Here is a 22,685-nt window from a genome sequence, read left to right as displayed (position 1 = left end):
GGATACCCATGTTGGCTCCCACATGTTCCACGATGATCTCATCGGATGAACCATGAAGTCGAGGATTCAATCAATCCCGTATGCAATTCCCTTTGTCAATCGGTATGTTACTTGCCCGAGATTCGATCGTCGGTATCCCAATACCTTGTTCAATCTCGTTACCGGCAAGTCTCTTTACTCGTACCGCAATGCATGATCCCGTGACTAACGCCTTAGTCACATTGAGCTCATTATGATGATGCATTACCGAGTGGGCCCAGAGATACCTCTCCGTCATACGGAGTGACAAATCCCAGTCTCGATCTGTGCCAACCCAACAGATACTTTCGGAGATACCCGTAGTGCACCTTTATAGTCACCCAGTTACGTTGTGACGTTTGGCACACCCAAAGCACTCCTACGGTATCCGGGAGTTGCACGGTCTCATGGTCTAAGGAAAAGATACTTGACATTGGAAAAGCTCTAGCAAACGAAACTACACGATCTTTTATGCTATGCTTAGGATTGGGTCTTGTCCATCACATCATTAGATGTGATCCCGTTATCAATGACATCCAATGTCCATAGTCAGGAAACCATGACTATTTGTTGATCAACGAGCTAGTCAACTAGAGGCTTACTAGGGACACGTTGTGGTCTATGTATTCACACATGCATTACGATTTCCGGATAACACAATTATAGCATGAACAATAGACAATTACCATGATCAAAGAAATATAATAATAACCATTTATTATTGCCTCTAGGGCATATTTCCAACAGATCCACATACCCTCCGTTCACATTACCATCCGCGTCCGTCTTCTTCTTAAAGATCCATTTGTTTCTATCTGTGACAGTGGTAGCAGAAATTCAAAATTTTCAACCAATTTCTATTTGATCATGGTGTTGTCTATGCGTAGAAAATTTTAAAATTTCTCATCATGAGCTAGGTCTATGCGTAGTTTCTATGCATGAGTAGAACACAAAGCAGTTGTGGGCGTAGATGTTGCCAATTCTTCTTGCCGCTACTAGTCTTATCTTGTTTCGGCGGCATTGTGGGATGAAGCGGCCCGGACCGACCTTACACGTACGCTTACGTGAGACAGGTTCCACCGACTGACATGCACTAGTTGCATAAGGTGGCTAGTGGGTGTCTGTCTCTCCCACTTTAGTCGGAACGGATTCGATGAAAAGGGTCCTTATGAAGGGTAAATAGAAATTGGCATATCACGTTGTGGTCTTACGTAGGTAAGAAACGTTCTTGCTAGAAACCTATTCAAGCCACGTAAAAACTTGCAACAACAATTAGAGGACGTCTAACTTGTTTTTGCAGCATGTGCTATGTGATGTGATATGGCCAGAAGATGTGATGAATGATATATGTGATGTATGAGATTGATCATATTCTTGTAATAGGAATCACGACTTGCATGTCGATGAGTATGACAACCGGCAGGAGCCATAGGAGTTGTCTTTATTTTTTGTATGACCTGCGTGTCATTGAATAACGCCATGTAAATTACTTTACTTTATTGCTAAGCGCGTTAGCCATAGAAGTAGAAGTAATCGTTGTCATGACAACTTCATGAAGACACAATGATGGAGATCATGATGATGGAGATCATGGTGTCATGCTGGTGACAAAGATGATCATGGTGCCCTGAAGATGGAGATCAAAGGAGCAAAATGATATTGGCCATATCATGTCACTATTTGATTGCATGTGATGTTTATCATGTTTACATCTTATTTGCTTAGAACGACGGTAGCATAAATAAGATGATCCCTCACTAAAAATTTCAAGAGACGTGTTCCCCCTAACTGTGCACCGTTGCGAAGGTTCGTTGTTTCGAAGCACCACGTGATGATCGGGTGTGATAGATTCTAACGTTCGAATACAACGGGTGTTGACGAGCCTAGCATGTACAGACATGGCCTCGGAACACATGCGAAACACTTAGGTTGACTTGACGAGCCTAGCATGTACAGACATGGCGTCGGAACACAAGAGACCGAAAGGTCGAACATGAGTCGTATAGTAGATACGATCAACATGGAGATGTTCACCGATGATGACTAGTCCGTCTCACGTGATGATCGGACACGGCCTAGTTTGACTCGGATCATGTATCACTTAGATGACTAGAGGGATGTCTATCTGAGTGGGAGTTCATTAATCAGATGAACTTAATTATCATGAACATAGTCAAAAGGTCTTTGCAAATTATGTCATACGCTTTAGTTCTACTGGTTAAGATATGTTCCTAGAGAAAAATTTAGTTGAAAGTTGGTAGTAGCAATTATGCGGACTGGGTCCGTAAACTGAGGATTGTCCTCATTGCTGCACAGAAGGCATATGTCCTTAATGCACCGATCAGTGTGCTGAACCTCAGCGTCGTCTGTAGATGTTGCGAAACATCTGACATACACGTTTTGATGACTACGTGATAGTTCAGTGAGTAATGCTAACGGTTTAGAATTGTGGCACCAAAGACGGTTTTTGAAACGTCGCAGAACATATGAGATGTTCCGAAGACTGAAATTGGGATTTCAGACTAGTGCCCACGTCAAGAGGTATGAGAGCTTTGACAAGTTTCTTAAGCCTGCAAATTAAAGGAGAAAAGCTCAATCGTTGAGCATGTGCTCAGATTGTCTGAGTACTACAATCACTTGAATCGAGTGGGAGTTAATCTTCCAGATGAGATAGTGATGGTTCTCCATAGTCACTGCCACCAAGCTATTAGAGCTTTGTGATGAACTATAACATATCAGGGATAGATGATCCTTGAGCAACTCGCGATGTTTGACACCGCGAAAGTAGAAATCAAGAAGGAGCATCAATTGTTGATGGTTAGTAAAACCACTAGTTTCTAGAAGGGCAAGGGCAAAAGGGATACTTCATGAAACAGCAAATCATTTGCTGCTCTAGTGAAGAATCCCAAGGTTGAACCCAAACCCGAGACTAAGTGCTTCTGTAATGAGGGGAACGGTCACTGAAGCAGTACTATCCTAGATACTTGGTAGATGAGAAGGCAGGCAAGGTCGACAGAAGTATATTGGATATACGTTATATGAATGTGTACTTTACTAGTACCCCTAGCAGCACCAGGGTATTAGATACCGGTTCGGTTGCTAAGTGTTAGTAACTCGAAATAAAAGCTGCGGAATAAACGGAGACTAGCTAAAGGTGAGATGACGTTATGTGTTGGAAGTGTTTCCAAGGTTGATGTGATCAAGCATCGCATGCTTCCTCTACCATCGAGATTTGGTGTTTGCGTTGAACATGATTGGATTATGTTTATCACAATACGGTTATTCATTTAAGGAGAATAATGGTTACTCTGTTTATTTGAATAATACCTTCAATGGTCTTGCACCTAAAATGAATCTCGATCGTAGTGATACACATGTTCGTGCCAAAAGATATAAAATAGTAATGATAGCTCCACATACTTGTGGCACTGCCATTTGAGTCATATTGGTATAGAACGCATGAAGAAGCTCCATGTAGATGGATCTTTGGACTCAGTCATTTTTGAAAAGATTGAGACATGCGAACCATGTCTATTGGTATATATTCATGAAGAAACTCCATGCAGATGGATCGTTTGGACTTACTTGATTTTGAATCACTTGAGACATGCAAATCATACCACATGGGCAAAATGACTGAAAAGCCTCGTTTTCAGTAAGATGGAACAAGAGAGCAACTTGTTGGATGTAATACATTTTGATGTGTGCAGTCCAATGAGTGCTGAGGCATGCAGTGGATATCGTTAAGTTCTAACTTCACAGATGATTTGAGTAGATGCTGAGTGTATTTACTTGATGAAACACAAGTCTGAATTATTGAAAGGTTCAAGTAATTTCAGAGTGAAGTTGAAGATCGTCGTGACAAGAGGATAAAATGTCTATGATATGATCATAGAGATATCTGAGTTACGAGTTTGGCACACAATTAAGACATTGTGGAAAGTGTTTCACAATTAATACCGCCTGGAACACCATAGTGTGATGGTGTGTCCGAACATCATAACTGCACCCTATTGGATATGGTGCATACCATGATGTCTCTTATCAAATTACAACTATCGTTTATGGGTTAGGCATTAGAGACAACCGCATTCACTTTAAAAGGGCACCACACAATTCCGTTGAGACGACACCGTTTAGAGAAACCTAAGTTGTCGTTTCTTAAAAGTTTGGGGCTGCGATGCTTATGTGGAAAAAGTTTCAGGCTGATAAGCTAGAACCCAAAGCGGATAAATGCATCTTCATAAGAATACCCAAAATCAGTTGGGTATACCTCCTATTTCAGATCTGGAAGCAAAAGTAATTGCTTCTAGAAACGGATCCTTTCTCGAGGAAAAGTTTCTCTCGAAAGAATTGAGTGGGAGGATGGTGGAAACTTGATAAGGTTATTGAACCATAACTTCAACTAGTGTGTAGCAGGGCACAGGAAGTTGTTCCTGTGGCACCTACACCAATTGAAGTGGAAGCTTATGATAGTAATCATGAAACTTCGGATCAAGTCACTACCAAACCTCGTAGGACGACGAGGATGCGTACTACTTCAGAGTAATGCGTGATCCTGTCTTGGAAGTCATGTTGCTAGACAACAATGAACCTACAAGCTATGGAGAAGCGATGGTGGGCCCATATTCCGACAAATGGTTAAAAGCCATGAAATCCGAGATAAATGGATCTTTAAGAAGAAGACGGACGTGGACGGTAATGTTACCGTCTATGAAGCTCGACTTGTGGCTAAGAGTATTTCCACAAGTTCAAGGAGTTGACTACGATGAGATTTTCTCATCCGTAGCGATGCTTAAGTCCGTCGGAATCATGTTAGCATTAGCTGCATTTATGAAATCTGGCAGATGGATGTCAAAGCAAGTTTCCTTACCAGTTTTCGTAAGGAAAGGTTGTACTTGATACAATCAGAAAGGTTTTGTCGATCCTAAGGATGCTAAAAGGTATGCTAGCTCCAGCGATCCTTCCATGGACTAGAGCAAGCATCTCGGAGTCAGAATATACGCTTTGATGGAGTGATCAAAGTTTTTGGGTTTATACAAAGTTTGTTAGAAACTTGTATTTACAATAAAGTGAGTGGGAGCGCTACAACATTTCTGATAAGTATATGTGTATGACATATTGTTGATCCGAAATGATGTAGAATTTCTGGAAAGCATAAAGGGTTGTTTGAAAGGAGTTTTTCAAAGGAAGACCTGGATAAAGCTGCTTACATATTGGGCATCAAGATCCATAGAGATAGATCAAGACGCCCGATGATACTTTCAAAGAACGCACATCTTGACATGATTTTGAAAGAGTTCAAAATAGATCAGCAAAGAAGGAGTTCTTGGCTGTGTTACAAGGTGTGAGTATTGAGCAAGACTCAAGACCTGACCACGGCAGAAGAGAGAGAAAGGATGAAGGTCGTCCCCTATGCTTTAGACGTAGGCTCTATAGTATGCTATGCTGTGTACCGCACATGAAGTGTGCCTTGCCATGAGTTGGTCAAGGGGTACAATAGTGATCCGGGAATGGATCACATGACAGCGGTCGAACTTATCCTTAGTATCTAGTGGACTGAGGAATTTTCTCGATTATGGAGGTGAAAAGGAGTTCGTCGTAAAGGGTTACGTCGATGCGAACTTTGACACTAATCCGGATGGCTCTGAGTAGTAAACCGGATTCGTATAGTAGAGCAGTTATTTGAAATGGCTCCAAATAGCGCATGGTAGCATCCACAAGATGACATAGATATTCGTAAAGCACACACGGATCTGAAAGGTTCAGACCCGTTGACTAATAACCTCTCTCACAAGCATAACATGATCAAACCAGAACTCATTGAGTGTTAATCACATGGTGATGTGAACTAGATTGTTGACTCTAGTAAACTCTTTGGATATTGGTCACATGGTGATGTGACCTGTGAGTGTTAATCACATGGTGATGTGAACTAGATTATTGACTCTAGTGCAAGTGGGAGACTGTTGGAAATATGCGCTAGAGGCAATAATAAATTGGTTATTATTATATTTCCTTGTTCAGGATAATCGTTTATTATCCATGCTAGAATTGTATTGATAGGAAACTCAGATACATGTGTCGATACATAGACAACACCATGTCCCTAGTAAGCCTCTAGTTGACTAGCTCGTTGATCAATAGATGGTTACGGTTTCCTGACCATGGACATTGGATGTCGTTGATAACGGGATCACATCATTAGGAGAATGATGTGATGGACAAGACCCAATCCTAAGCCTAGCACAAGATCGTGTAGTTCGTTTGCTCAAAGCTTTTCTAATGTCAAGTGTCATTTCCTTAGACCATGAGATTGTGCAACTCCCGGATACCGTACGAATTCTTTGGGTGTACCAAACGTCACAACGTAACTGGGTGGCTATAAAGGTGCACTACAGGTATCTCCGAAAGTGTCTGTTGGGTTGGCACGAATCGAGACTGGGATTTGTCACTCTGTGTAAACGGAGAGGTATCTCTGGGCCCACTCGGTAGGACATCATCATAATGTGCACAATGTGATCAAGGAGTTGATCACGGGATGATGTGAGTTACGGAACGAGTAAAGAGACTTGCCGGTAACGAGATTGAACAAGGTATCGGGATACCGACGATCGAATCTCGGGCAAGTAACATACCGGTAGACAAAGGGAATTGTATACGGGATTGATTGAATCCCCGACATCGTGGTTCATCCGATGAGATCATCGTGGAAAATGTGGGAGCCAACATGGGTATCCAGATCCCGCTGTTGGTTATTGACCGGAGAACGTCTCGGTCATGTCTGCATGGATCCCGAACCCGGGTCTACACACTTAAGGTTCGATGACGCTAGGGTTGTAGGGAATAGATATATGTGGTTACCGAATGTTGTTTGGAGTCCCGGATGAGATCCCGGACGTCACGAGGAGTTCCGGAATGGTCCGGAGGTAAAGATTTATATATGGGAAGTCCTGTTTTGGTCACCGGAAAAGTTTCGGGTGATATCGGTAATGTACCGGGACCACCGGGAGGGTCCCGGGGGTCCACCAAGTGGGGCCACCAGCCCCAGAAGGCTGCGTGGGCCAAGTGTGGGAGAGGACCAGCCCCAGGTGGGCTGGTGCGCCCCCCCACCAAGGCCCAAGGCGCATGGGAGAGTGGGAGGGGGCAAACCCTAGGTCCAGATGGGCCTTAAGGCCCACCCTAGTGGCGCCCCCCCCTCTCCTCCCCTTGGCCGCCACCCTAGATGGGTTCTAGGCTGCCGCACCTCTTGGGGTGGAAACCCTAGAGGGGGCGCAGCCCCCTCCCCCCCCCCCCTATATATAGTTGAGGTCTAGGGGCTGCACAATATACGAAGTTCTCCTTCTCTTGGCGCAGCTCTACTCCTCTTCCTCCTCCTCTCCCGCGGTGCTTGGCGAAGCCCTGCAGGATTGCCACGCTCCTCCACCACCACCACGCCGTCGTGCTGCTGCTGGACGGAGTCTTCCCCAACCTCTCCCTCTCTCCTTGCTGGATCAAGGCGTGGGAGACGTCACCGGGCTGCACGTGTGTTGAACGCGGAGGCACCGTTCTTCGGTGCTTAGATCGGAATCAACCGCGATCTGAATCGCTACGAGTACGACTCCCTCATCCGCGTTCTTGCAACGCTTCCGCATCGCGATCTACAATGGTATGTAGATGCACTCCCCTTCCCCTCGTTGCTAGATTACTCCATAGATTGATCTTGGTGATGCGTAGAAAATTTTGAATTTCTGCTACGTTCCCCAACATGGTGGCCCGAGGCTTCTTGCAACAGGAAGGAGTCGACTTCGACGACGTTTTCGCTCCCGTGGCACGGATGGAGTCCGTGCGACTTCTCCTCGCGCTGGCTGCCTAGGAGGGCTGGCATGTCCATCACATGGATGTCAAGTCGGCATTCCTCAACGACGACTTGAAGGAGGAAGTCTACGTGCATCAGCCACCGAGATTTGCGATCCCTGGCCAGGAGGGCAAGGTACTCCGCCTGCGCAAGGCTCTCTATGGCCTACGGCAGGCACCTAGGGCGTGGAACGCCAAGCTGGACTCCACGCTAAAGAAGATGGGCTTCGAGCAAAGCCCGCATGAGGCGGCCGTCTACCGACGGGGCAGTGGAGGAAACGCCCTGCTGGTGGGCGTCTATGTTGACGACTTGGTGATTACCGGCACCAATGATGCAGAGGTGGCAGCGTTCAAGGAAGACATGAAGGCCACCTTCCAGATGAGTGATCTGGGGCTCCTCTCCTTCTATCTTGGGATTGAGGTGCACCAGGATCACTCCGGGATCGCGCTTCGACAGTCCGCCTACGCCAAGCGCATCGTTGAGCTAGCCGGGCTCACCGACTGTCACCCAGCTCTCACTCCGATGGAGGAGAGGTTGAAACTGAGCCACGACAGCAAGGCGGAGGAAGTGGATGCTACGCAGTACCGACGCCTTGTGGGGAGCCTTCGCTACCTCGCCCACACACGGCCGGACTTGGCATTCTCTGTCGGCTATGTCAGTCGGTTCATGGAGCGACCGACGTCGGAACACCAGCAGGCAGTGAAGAGGATCGTCCACTACGTAGCAGGGACCCTCGACCACGGCCTCCACTACCCTAGGTGTCCGGGGGCGGCACACTTCGTCGGGTACAGCGACAGCGACCACGCCGGCGACATCGACACCAACAAGAGCACGAGCGGGATCCTCTTCTTCCTCGGCAAGTGTCTCGTGAGCTGGCAATCAGTCAAGCAGCAGGTGGTGGCCCTGTCCAGCTGTGAGGCTGAGTACATAGCGGCCTCCACCGCCTGCACTCAGGCGCTCTGGCTCGCTCGACTGCTTGGTGATCTTCTTGTTCAAGACACCAGAACGGTGCAGCTCCTGGTGGACAGCAAGTCCGCCCTGGCCCTGGCAAAGAACCCCGTTTTCCACGAACGGAGCAAGCACATCCGACTGAGGTACCACTTCATCCGCAGCTGTGTGGAAGAAGGGAGCATCGAGGCGAGCTACATCAACACCACGGACCAGCTCGCAGACCTGCTCACCAAGCCTCTTGGGAGGATCAAGTTCCTCGAACTCTGCTCCAGGATCGGGATGATTCAACCCTCCCACAAAACGACGTACAAGACTTAGGGGGAGAATGATGGATAAGTCTATGTACTAAGGTCTTTGTGGGGCTGCAGCACATGGTCCTTTGGCTGCAGCACATGGTCCTTGTGGCAGTTAGGATAGAATCCCTGGCCATCAAAGACTGGCAGTTAGGATAGCATCTCAGACTAGCACCTTAGACTGGCATCTTAGCAGCATCTTAGACTAGCATCTTAGCATATGCTTGGCTGGCTAGCAGCCTATAAGTATGTATCCCCAACCCCTGAGGTTGGCATGGCATTGTGTGAGAAATAAATCAACGAAAATTGTCCCAACTCTCCTAGTGTCATCCACAACTATGAAATGCTCAGGCTGAAAGGTCTAACATGCTTCAAGGAGATGATCTCTGTTTCTTTCTTTCAACCAGTTAATGAGAAATACACGGGCTTTGTTATGCATGATCTCCTTCATGATCTGGCAGAATCACTCTCTAAAGAAGACTACTTCAGATTGGATGATGATAAGGTGACAGACATACCATACACAGTTCGACATATATCTGTTCGTGTTGATAGTCTGAAGCAACACAAGCAAAGTATCTGCAACCTGCATAATTTACGCACTATAATCTGCATAGACCCCCTGATGGATGATGTAAGTGACCTTTTCAACCAGATAGTACAGAATTTGAAGAAGTTGCGCATACTAGAATCTGTTGGTGAGTTGAAGCACCTTCGGTATTTGAACATCATCAGAACACTGATTTCTGAACTGCCAAGATCACTGTGTACTCTTTACCACTTGCAGTTCCTTCTGTTTAATGACAAAGTTGAGAGTTTGCCTGAAAAATTCTGCAATTTAAGGAAGTTACGAAAACTTGAACGGAATGGGGATGCCATATACACGTCAAGCAGCAGAGAACTACCTCAAATTCCTTACATTGGCAAACTAACTTCGCTTCAAAATTTTGAGAAATTTTCGGTGCAAAAGAAAAAGTAGTCCCGCTTCGGTACAACCCCCCACACAAAACATATAAAGGGCAATATGGACTTTTGACATGGAATACCCACTTGTACTTGTATACGCTCTGCATACCCCTGACTGGGCTGGCCCAAGAAGGTGGCCGCAGTAGCGCTCGCACATACGGCAGCGATATGATAGCTAAAAATATAATTGAGTGACCTCGCATAGATTCAAACACTGAACCTCCACCTTAGGAGGTGCAACTACTAACCAGTCAACCTATGAGACATTCGTGACTAAAAAGGAGCGTACAACTTTAAGAACTAACTACAACACAGAATCCGGGCAGTTTTTGGATTTTATATCTTATCTTGGAAATTATGAATAATTTTTTAAAAGCGAGTAATATTTGAAAATCCAACAATTATTTTAACAACTCTAACAAATTTGAAAATATTTTTTTCTTAAAACCTTGCCTTTTTTTGACAGGAACCATTTTCAAAATCCTAAATATTTTATGAAAAAATGCGGACATTTTTGGAACTTAGAGAACAAAACTTGTTAATGGGAACATTTAGGAAATTCTGAACAATTTTTCAAAAGCGCGAACATTTTAAGTAATTCCCAAACTTTTTTTAGTTTTGAGAAAACTTTGAAAACAGGAACATTTTTAACATTCTGAACAGTTTACATAAAACAATAACCTTTTTCTGAAATTCTCGTATATTTTTGGAAGTTACAAAAAAATATGAAAGCACGAGTATTTTCTAAAAAACTCAAACATTTTGGGAAACCGCAAACAATTTTTAAAAAACCTGATTTTTTTTACAAGTTCCAAACATTACGGGAAAACATAAAAATTATTAGAGTTTTGAGAAAAAGATTGTAAACAACAGGAATTTTAACATTCAGAACAATTTCTAGAAAGCAAAAAACATTTTTTGAAAATCCTGTACATTTTTTGAATTTATAAAAACAATTGAAAATGCATTTTTTAAAATGCTGAATAAAATTTTAAAACCATGAACCAATTTTGAATTTTCCAAAAAAAATTGAAAGCACAAACATTGTGAAAAAGGTAAATAAATTTGAAAAGAAAACAAGAAATGGAAAAGGAAACATGAATCAATGAAAAAGTCATAAGGGTCGATATGAGAGCATGTGTTTCGGCATCGTCAGATAACCTCAATTTTTTCATGAGCTTATATGACCAGTTATTTGAGTTTTCGACATTTTTTGCATTTTCTGGAGTTTTCTGAGTGAACAATGCCCGATAAATGGCCAACATGACACGACTTGCACGATGTCAGAAATTCGTTCAAATCTGACATGGATGACTACCATGAGCATGCCCACCTGCTGGCAAAAGTTAGGTCATTTCATGCATGTCCAAATATGAAAATGCTGGCAAATTTGAAAAAGTGTTCACATCTTCACCATGTGCATGCCCACCAGTTAAACAAAGTTGATGCCCTTTTTTGAATGTCCACAAAAATACCATGTTCAACCTCCTAGGTGTCCAGATAGGCGAGAAGGCTCCGTTGAGAGCACGTTGTTTCTCAACATCCGTTAAATGACCTCACTTTTTTCATTGACTTGTATGACCAAATCAAGGCACCATGCCAAGTTGTTTTGGTTTTCTACAAATTTTACAATTTCTGGAGTTTCCTTAGTAAAAAAAGGGCGATAAATGGACGGATGTGACGCAACTTGCATATAGTGTTGGAAATAATTCAAACATGGCAGGATGCCTACCATGAGCATGCCCACCTGCTTGTAAAAGTTGGGGTCATTTCATGCATGTCCGAAAATAGACCATATTCAACGGAGGTGCTCGGGTAGTCCAGAAGGGTCCGTATGAGAGCATGTTTTTTTCAACGTCTTCAAACGACTCCAATTTTTCCACATAAGCTTAAATGACCAATTCAACGCACCATGCCAAGTTGTTTAAGATTTTAATAATTATTGCACTTTTTGAAGTTTTCTCGATGAAAAATAGCTGATACATGTTCAGACGTGACGCAACTTGCGTATAGTGTCAAAATTCGTTCAAACCATGGGCATGCCCGCGTACTGGCAATAGTTGGATCATTTCATCATGTCCAAAAAATACACCACGTTCAATGGGGGTTGTTCGGGTAGGCGAGATGGGTCCATATGAAAGCTCGTTTTTATCGGCATCATGAAATGACCCAAAAATTTCCATGAGTTTATATAACCAATTCAAGGCACCATGCCAAGTTGTTTGAGTTTTTTCTTTTGCAATTTATGGAGTTTTCTCGAAGAAAAAGGAAAGGAAGTTCTTGAAAAAAAAATGTTCAAAATGTTGGTTCTGAAGTTTGCACGCTCCTCATATTTCTTTAAAAGTGTTCAAAATGTTGCTCAGAAAAATGTTCTTAACATTTTGAACTAACATATTTCCTTACTTTTTTTGAAATGTTCATGCTTGTAAAAAATGTTATTCTATTTTATTTGAAAAATGTTCATGCTTTTATGAAAATTTGCTTTTTCAAAATGTGTTCAAGTGGTTAAAAAAAGTTGGATTATGCAACATTATTCGATTTTTAAAAGTTCATTCAGAATTTCCTTGGTGTTACACCCTCCATTCAGGTTTATTGGGTCCGAGAGCCACTAAAACTTGTGTACCAATGTTTACTAGGCTGCTGCATAGCTTATCAAAAAAAATTAGGCTGCTGCATTTAAGCTCGTCACTTTATTCCCTCGTCTCTCCACGAAGCTAATGCATGGGTCTCCTTGATTGGATCAGGCAGTAGCCATCGCATGCACAGGTTAGTTAATAGGCCTAATTAATAGCGGCGATTAGCTGAGATTTATTTCCGATTTCCTCTGTGCGTTTTTCGTGGTCTTCCCGTTTCGGCTGATGGGCCCAATAAATCCGGTCGAAAGGATTCTTAAATTTGCACACTCCTAATTATTAACAAAAACTAGTCAGAGCAATTGGTGAGCGACTCCTCTTCGTATGTAAGAGGTATGCAGTTCGATTCTTAGCAGGGGCGGTTTATTTAGATGAATTTTTACATCTCGCGTCGCCCTCCCCTGCAGCCTTCATCAATGGGCCGGCCCAGCCCAGCCCATCCGAGGGTGTCTCCCACGCCATATATGTTTGGGACGTATTTCAAAAAAAGACCATCCTACCCTTTATTATGAAGGGGTATCAAGAAATCTCGTGCGTTGATGTGTATAGGTGGGTTGTACCGAAGAAGAAGTGTTTTTTCATTTGTTTACTTCAAATTTATAGCCGGCCATAAAGTCTTCGCTCCAGGATCCAGCAACCTGTTACAAGGTTGAGTACTCCAGGCTGGCTCATCGTACAGTTCAACTCTGTCTCCTACTTCACCAGCCGGTTCTGATCCCCTTGGATAGTCCTCCCGCTTTGCTGATTGGCTTATTCATTGCCCTCTCGCACTCTACCACCTACTGCCCTCTGGTGCCACAATCACTGATGGTGGTTTTTCTAGTTGTGTTGTTAGTTATGTTCTTCTTCAGGCTTTTATCCATTAACTGGACAATTGCCCAAAGTAGTGTCTAATATGCATCTGGTCATTACTGTCCTGTTCTGCTAGAGTCTGCTGGAGTATATTGTATTTTTGGTTTGTACTGGATTGCAATCGTTATCTCTTGTGCGCTGTCACATCACATCCCATGTAACTGAAGATCTCTTTTATCATTCACTTCCGTTATGAGTACTAGTTATGTATTTGCAATACTTTGGTTTCATACCTGGCAGGCATAGTTTGCCATGTGCCATGACCATTTTTCTTGCATGATGAAACTTTTCTTGCTCCAGCAAGCCTGCGGCTTCAGATCTGCAGGGCATGTGCTCTAGAAGGTCTTTTTAGTTGCTCCTTCCCTGCTCTGTTTGTTTACCTCATGAAGTATGAATGAGCAGTTGCATATATAGATAGAAAGCCTGCTGCTTCAGATCTACAGATTTATGTTTTTGACTGAGGCACGTCTGAATTAATGCTGACCGGCGAAAAGGTAAGAAGAGGTTCATACTGATACTGTTGATGCCCCCATTTGCTTCAGTAGCGACTGGCTGGCTGGGTAAGGGGTATGCCTACTCTGTTTATTCATCGCATGTATTCTGAACAAGCACCTTAATTTTATAGATATGGTTGTCTCATCTATATAGGTCGACGGTTTGGAAAGGCCTGTGTTATGTGATACTCCCTCCGTCCGGAAATACTTGTCGGAGAAATGAATGTACCTAGATGTATTTTGGTTCTAGATACATCCATTTTGGCGACAAGTATTTCCGGACGGAGGGAGTACATGATCACCAGTTTATGGCATGGCTGAGCCTGCTAGCACATAACTGTTGGTCTGCTGTTTTCCCTTTTATGAGTGAGTGCTCTGTTTTGCTGGTGCTATCATTGAAATGTGTACACGAATAATGCGGACATGGTGCGTTAATGCTATCAAGACTGCAAGGTAATCTCGAATTACCTGGAGAATGAATGCTCTGTTCCTGTTGGAAGAAGAGGTGTACAGGAGCATGAGTTGTTAGCCTAATTAGGCGCTTCGTTACGGTCCGGAAGGCACTGACTGTGCTGGGATTACTCGCTAATACGGACAATTTTGATGGTATCTCAGTTTGAAGAAGTTGCAGCCTAGCCCATTTTTGGCGTGCTGAGCTTGAATATTTTTCAATTTCATAAATAGTTTTTAAATTTGTATACATTATTCCAAATCTGTTAACATCTTATCTCAAAAACATTTTATTGATATAATTTATTTTTCAAATTTGTGAATATTTTACAATTTTATTGAAATGAATGCATTTTTTAAAATTCAAGAACATTTTTAAAATTCGTTTTTAAAAAATCATAAAAATAGAATTTGTGAACTTTTTTCAAATTAATTAATATTTTGAAAAAATACACAAACATTTTCCAATTCTATAACATTCTAAAAATTCATCCACATCTTTAAATTAACGATTCTAATATATGAACTTTCTAAATCTATTAATAACCATTAGTTCGCAAATCTGTTATGGTTATGGTTGCTGCTATAACGTGGGTTTACAAATTTCTCAAGAGTACTACTAGTGCTTCCACTGCCTTGATAAGCCCAGTTGATGAGTTGGCGATGGTTGACATAGATGAAGAGCAAAAAAACTAATGGGAATTTGGAATCTAGTCCAAAAGAAGAAAATGTCGACATCAACATAGGCGATAACAGTGTAAGGTGCTCAGAGAATGTCCGGTTTATATTCATGATATTTATGGTCCAAGAAATTGGGATAATCTCTACTCCTAATGCAGCAGTTGGTAGTCTCCGTTCCGGGTTTATTTTCGTCTAGTTTTTTTTCGTCCTCACTCCCACCTCTGACTTATCCACCAGAAACCGAAAAAACCTCCTCCTGAGGCCCCAACCCGCACCCATCCACGTACCAAAAAAATAGACCTACGAAGGTTAACCAACGAAAAAAGACCTACCAAGATTAACCAGCGAAAAAAAACCTAATGGAGGAGTTGGTAGTCCGGTACGGTTTATTTTCAACACTTTCCTAATGACAAAAGATCACGGATCTAACTTTCCTAGCTTAGCCAAATCAACGAATCTCTTTCATAAATGCAATTTGCTTTAGGAAACAAATAATAGATTATTTCCTACCTTAGCCAAATCAACGGATCTCTTCCATTAATGCAATTTGCTTTAGGAAACAAATAATAGATTCTTTCCTACCTTAACCAAATCAGTAAATTTCTCTCATTAATGCAATTTGCTTTAGGAAATAAATAATAGATTTTCAGGAAACAAATAATGGATTTAATACGGTTTATTTTCAACACTTTCCTAATGACAAAAGATCACGGATCTAACTTTCCTAGCTTAGCCAAATCAACGAATCTCTTTCATAAATGCAATTTGCTTTAGGAAACAAATGATAGATTCTTTCCTACCTTAGCCAAATCAACGGATCTCTTCCACAAATGCAATTTGCTTTAGGAAACAAATAATAGATTCTTTCCTACCTTAACCAAATCAACGGATCTCTTCCATTAATGCAATTTGCTTTAGGAAACAAATAATAGATTCTTTCCTACCTTAACCAAATCAATGAATTTTTCTCATTAATGCGATTTGCTTTAGGAAATAAATAATAGATTTTCAGGAAACAAATAATGGATTTAATACGGTTTATTTTCAACACTTTCGTAATGACAAAAGATCACGGATCTAACTTTCCTAGCTTAGCCAAATCAATGAATCTCTTTCATAAATGCAATTTGCTTTAGGAAACAAATGATAGATTCTTTCCTACCTTTGCCAAATCAACGGATCTCTTCCATTAATGCAATTTGCTTTAGGAAACAAATAATAGATTCTTTCCTACCTTAACCAAATCAGTGAATTTCTCTCATTAATGCAATTTGCTTTAGGAAATAAATAATAGATTTTGAGGAAACAAATAATGGATTTAAAGAAATTCATAGGTAAACCATCTCTACTACTTATTAAAGAAGAAAACATGTACATCGCTAAGTGTACCCAGCCTAACGTACACATAACAACATAGCTCAATTATAACCACACGATCAGAATCACTTAATTTAATCTAATCCAGAGCCAAAAACGCGCTTAGCAATTTACCTGGGCGGACGAAAACTCTGCCGTACCAAATGTTCCGCGCGCCCCGCGTCGACCCCGGTACATCGTTTCCTAATCCAAGGAAAGGAAAACACAATCCGATATCGAAAGATCCCTGAATGCAGGTGAGCGACGCGGTCAACACGGGGAGGCGGCGGCATCTCGAGGGAACGGTGATGGCCAAGTTGTGGGCTCCGGCAGGGCTGCTGTGGATCTGGCGGATGGCAGCAGGATCGGGTCGACGACGGACGGCTCCGGCGAGAGTCGGAGGGACGACGGCGGCGGCTGAGCTCCTCCATGGCCTGCTGCGGTTCCAGGGAGAACAGAAGGAAGGGAGGGGAGGAAGGGCACGGCCAGCAGGCTCTCACCTCTCTTACCTCCATGCCGCCGTCGACACGACCCCCGAGCCTAGACCACGACCCATGCGATGGGACCTCGCTGATGCCGGCGGCGGTGCCGGGTTCCATGATCTATTCGACTTCATGTGTCGAATCATCAAGTCCGCACCAGCACTCCGCCGGGCCCCTCAGTGGGATCGGCGTCCGTATCAGCTCCTGCCTCTGCAAGTCAAGGGGTAGGCTGCTCGATCGCATCTCCAAGAGTCCCTCGCCGCCACAACGCCTGCAGTCGCGGACGGCCGTACCTGTCGACGGGAGCGGCTGTGCAGGGGACATCCCGCCGATCCGATGGCGGAAGGGCGAGATAATGGGCAAGTCTACCTCGGGTTGAATCTGGACACCAGCGAGCTCCTTGCAGTAAACCAGGTGCTGGACTTTTGCGTTTTGTTTATCAAGTTTGCACTGTGTGAATCACGCCGGTCCGGCTCTCACCCCTCTCTGACCTCCATGTCGCAGTTGGGCGCTCCTCCGAAACAAGATTATAGCGTCCAGGTATACAGTCCGCCACAAAACTCTCCCGTGCAGTGGGCGTACAGAAGGTACCTTCCTCTCCTGATTTTGTATATGGCAGTGTAGTACTATGTGGTTAACTGAAAACGAAGAGTAAGCAAATAGTTCCTGTCAGAACAACTGTAGCCGGCATCGCCGCCGTCGCTTATGGAGCTCCACACCATTCCCCAATTGTACGAGAGCATGTTCAATCTTCGCCATTCTATACTATGTGCAAATGGTCAACTCTTTTCCAAACAAGAAGATATGAGGATTAGGCATATATGCCCCATAAGGTAGCTATATTCATGTGTTGTAGTGTGGATTATGGTCACGCTCTATCTTGGACTGCAGATAGCTAGGTTAACAAAAATGGATACTCTGCATATTTTCTGAATTTTTAGTAAGGTCTACATGAATAAGGTTAGCAGTAGTTCTAACTTGGGGCACTGGTTAATTCTTCACATGTAGGAACGTGGAGAGATGGTGAGCTCCAAGCCCATGGTGATTTTATTGTGCTTGCAGCTTGAGATGTACTTGGTCCAAATGAAAATCATCATTTTGAAGGGTTAGTAGATGATGCTCAATGCCATAAACCTGCACCGATCGTCACTCATGTCATCTCATAGAAGTCTATTGAATTTTAATTAACTTTTGTTGTATGCTATCCATGATGTAAGTGGAGATAGGAAGTTCCAAAAAAATCCTGCACAATGGGGATGTGCACCAATGATTTGACAGGATAAGATGTTTGTGAAGTATGAAAAATTATGACCTAAGCAAAACTTTTATTTACATATATTCATACATACTTTGAATTTTAGAAACATGTATTGCACGTATATAGTTAGATCTTAATTTTGTTTATTATTCAAAATTCTTGTACCCACTAGATTTCATTTTTTTACCTTGAAGGAGTATTATATTACTATTATTTGGAATCCACCTTGATCCTCCACTTCTATTTTTCCTAGGCAACTTCGCATGGAATTAGGATCACTTAATAAGGTTCTGGTTTCTTTTTCAAATTCACTTGCTTTATGCATGAACCTATTATAGATTTGTTGGTGTTGATTTGCAGTAAGAGCAAATGTAATATTGTTCTCATCAATTTCTTTCATAGCATGTGTAATGCGTTATAACATCAGTTTCATTGGATTGGAAAAGGTGATAAACATGCAACCATTCTTACTCGATGATATGAATACTTCAGGAGCAATGGTGGCATTTGTTTGCACATTAGTATTCCATTATGTAGTAAAGGATATGGTCTGGTAGTCATTCTTTATTGTTATAGTTATTGTCAAATGGTGGAATATTGCTGCCTAGCAGCTCTGGTTCATGTGTGTGTGAAAAACAATGTAAAATCATTTTTGTTGCTGTAGAATCTCATGAGTCGTATGAAAAAGAAGGCTAGGATATTTATATTTTTTAATTGTTCAGCTGCTTGTGTTACAGATCTGGGCATACCTTTTGTTTGAGATAAATTTGGGCATAAATTGTCACAAATAAATGGGTGGCGTTGGGTCAAGGTTCAGGAACCCAGGGGCATCATGCTTCTTTTGAGCCACATGGGGAGAATTACATCCATGTATTAGAAAAACTAGGTGCCCGCTTAAACAGAAAAAATACAACTTTTGCTGACCGGGAGCTTCATGGTAGTGGCTAGAATTTAATCAGAGATCCATGTACAGTTGATTGTTATGAAACCATGCGATGGAATCTTGATGTTGACAATATCCAGAAATCTGATTCGTCAGAGACAAAATCCAACCTTAATTCCCCCATTCAGATCATGAAATATTGGGGTTAACAGTTTGCGATGTAAGATGGGTTGAGATCTGCTATACGTTAACTTTCTTTTGTTCAAATGTTTTCTTTTGTTTTGAAACCTTAATGTTTTCTGTTGTGGGGTGACAATGTCTGGGTTTATGCTAACAAGCAAGAAAAAAGTTACATGCAATGAGTTCCCAATCTTGAAATATTGAAATATTGAAGCATATCTTGGAACGACGGAGTTCCCAATCTTCATGGTAGATGATGGGACACTGGATGCTGAAGTTGCTTATTGTCTCGCGTAGAACAATAGCATGTCCTTATTTTTTGCTATGTTTTGCCCATGTTGATTACGATGGCATTATTTTGAACATTCTATCTGTGTTGATAAAAAAGGAGATGATTTGGTATGCCCTCCATGCAGAGGATCGAGCCTGGTCGGTTCGTTCTTGGTTGGGTGTTGTTGAGACGATCCAAGCCACCAGCAATTCGAGCTTGTCTTCATGGTGTGTAATTATATTTAGGTAGACAAAATCCCCATAGCCCAAAAAGAAGATTCGGCGTGACATGGAGATAAAGTGTTGCGTGCGGCAGGAAAGAGACAAACATATTCAGAAATCCAAACCACCAGGATGACAGTTGCGAGATGGCGATTGGATGGTGCTGACACATCTTGCTAGCGAGGAGGCTGTTTGCCGAAATTGGACTTTGGATTGTTATAAAATTTCAGTTTAGACCAATTCTTGTTAAACATAACATGTTATTGTGACAACTATTATGAAAAAAATTGATTTAGATAATCAAAATGATGAAGAAATTCCTAAACTTACGTGCGCTGCACGTGCACCCTTTCCAATTTGAAGGGCTGCTTATCGGTTTTAAATCTTGAAGTTTGCACGGTCACTAATACGACCATGCTATTTTAGAGTGATAACCTTCATTTCAGGCAATAATGAAACTTGAAATGCCAGTTGACTAACAGTAATAAACACCAAGAATACTGGTTGATGTTAATGGGAATTATGATTAGCGATGATTCATTTTATGCTCTGGTGGAACGGGTCAAGCCGGTTTGCGCGGTGAGTATTGTCCGTTACTTATTTTCATACTAACTACATATATTGTTTGTGCAGGATGGATATGAGTTGAGAAAGCAGTTTTTATTATACTTGCTAAAACATCGTGGGAATGAAGCTAAAGACAACTTTCCGTATATTGTGAAAGAATTTCTTAAGCGTATAACCTAGATATTAATAATTTTATAATAGATGTTTAGTTGGAACTCCATTAAGTTTGTTACATGGACATGCCGTTAATTTTTCTTTTTGGCAATTTACATTGCAAAAATGTACTTTAATTATTAAATAATTGTGTCTGTGTTATATTGTCCGTACGTGTGAAATTTAACATGCATTATCTTTATATAACTCTTGCAAACTATTTCAAGAGCCCGTGACAACGCACGGGCATTGTACTAGTCTTGATAATAAACCAGGAGATGATGCAAGAAGACAATTAACAATGGAAAGGAACATGATACAAAATGGGTAGTTTATTTAGAAGACGTTGAGAAAGTTTGCTTCTGTTATAAGAACTTCAAGTTGAGCACTAGCAGGAGTCTGAGGTCCTTAGCACATGATGGATTAGGACATTGGATGCATATTGGTGAGAATCTTAGAGAACATGAACATATGAGGTTTAGACTATGAAAAGAGGAAACTATTGCTAAGGAATTGCAGCATCAAATAACAAAGAAGAAAGAACGTGACGGTCAAGTTTTGTTAAGAATAATAGCCATTGTGAAATATCACACAACTGGCTTTCCGAGGAAACAATGAGCATCCTCACAAGGATGATAATGGTAATTTCTTAGCTTGTGTTGAGATGGTTGCATAATTTGACTTTGGTAATGCGAGAACACCTTAGACGTATTCATAAAAAATAAATTCATTATCATTATCTCAGTCATAAAATTCCGAATGAGTTGATATCCCTTTTGGCTTCTCACATCACAAGTTCTACCATAAAGGTTGTTAAAGAGGCCAAGTATTTTTCTCAGGTATCCCGGATTGTGCCCCTGATGTCAGTCATCAATAACAAATGACTTTATTAGTTTGATGTGTTAATTTGCCTGATGGCAGATGAGTACTTTCTGGGTTCTTGAAGGTGGATGACACTTTTTCCTTAGGGATTTTTAAAGTACTTCTTGAATCTATGGAGTCCTTTGGCCTAAATATTAAAGATATAAGGGGTCAAAGCTATGAAAATGGTTCTAATATGAAAGGTAACGAGGAGTATAATGTAGGTAACTTGATATGAATCGAACAACATCATATATGCCATGTGCTTGCCATAGTCTCAAGCTCACTCCTTGTAATATGGCAATATCATGTGAGTAAGTTGTTTTATTTTGGAATTGTTGGTCAGGATGAGGCCACGTCCTTAATGGGTATCGGATCCATACCCTGCACCTGTTAGCTCAACGATTACCCATTATGGCGGCTTCCACGTGTCGGTGGTGTCGTTGTTGAGCTGTTCACCCACGGTGAAAATCACTTCTACGGCGCGTCATTTTCTGTCATGGAAGAGCACACTTCCATGATAGAAAATAGTGTTTTATCGTGGAGTGATCTATCACATCACATATATGACCATCTTGATTCTGTCATAAAAATGTCATGCATGTACATCGCTGCGAACCTACTATGACAAACACGTATTATCAGAAAGAAGTCCACATAGCCCCCCAAGGTTCCAGAAGATGATCACACAACCCCCTGAGCTTTAAAACCGGGTATTTGACCCCCTGGAGTTTATATATGTGTCTTTTTTTTTGTAGTGAAGGCTTCACCAATAAGCTCGGAGGATTATCGAATTGGGCAGATTTGAGGCCATCTTCATTCCTTCACATTTGTGGTTGTGGCTGGGGAGTGAGTGGCGGATCCAAGCTCTACCATCGCCGTCCTAGCATTTTTTAGGGTACGCAAGCTGGCTTAAAGCATCATGGTCCTCCTTCTGCCACCGCATCAACCTCGGCTACGGAAGCTGAAATTGAGATATGCAACGCCATGGTTTAACCTCCAAGGAGCTGGTTTAGGTGCCGAGTTGGATTAGACATCGCAGGTTTTACATGCATAGAAGATGGTGGCAATCAGTCCTTGTGCTTGATATATAGGAACCATTTGCGTTCTTGGTGTGGTGCCTGGGGTGCTATTTGCAGAAGAGAAGGACCAGGTTGTAATTTCCTTTTCTTTCAGAGTCCTTTTTGCAATGTTGTAACAACTTCTGGGACTCTGAAAGTCCAGTCTTTGTTAATGAGAAGATGAGAGACTAACTTTAGTTAAATTATTATTAACAAT

The 22,685-nt window shown here is 42.1% G+C and overlaps 1 protein-coding gene across 1 annotated transcript in view; it reads left to right on the top strand.

Moving 5' to 3' along the window:
• Window positions 1-10,078, top strand: part of LOC109766590 (putative disease resistance protein At3g14460) — a 32,119-nt gene extending 22,041 nt beyond the window's left edge. Inside the window, exon 3 of the mRNA XM_045231232.2 lies at window positions 9,476-10,078. Coding sequence (XP_045087167.2) covers window positions 9,476-10,078 — 603 coding nt within the window. The remainder of the gene's footprint in view (window positions 1-9,475) is intronic.
• Window positions 10,079-22,685: the final 12,607 nt, after the last annotated feature.

Source organism: Aegilops tauschii, chromosome 7 (assembly GCF_002575655.3).
Source record: "Aegilops tauschii subsp. strangulata cultivar AL8/78 chromosome 7, Aet v6.0, whole genome shotgun sequence".
Classification (NCBI taxonomy): domain Eukaryota; kingdom Viridiplantae; phylum Streptophyta; class Magnoliopsida; order Poales; family Poaceae; genus Aegilops; species Aegilops tauschii.
This window is presented reverse-complemented; position numbering and strand designations above follow the sequence as displayed.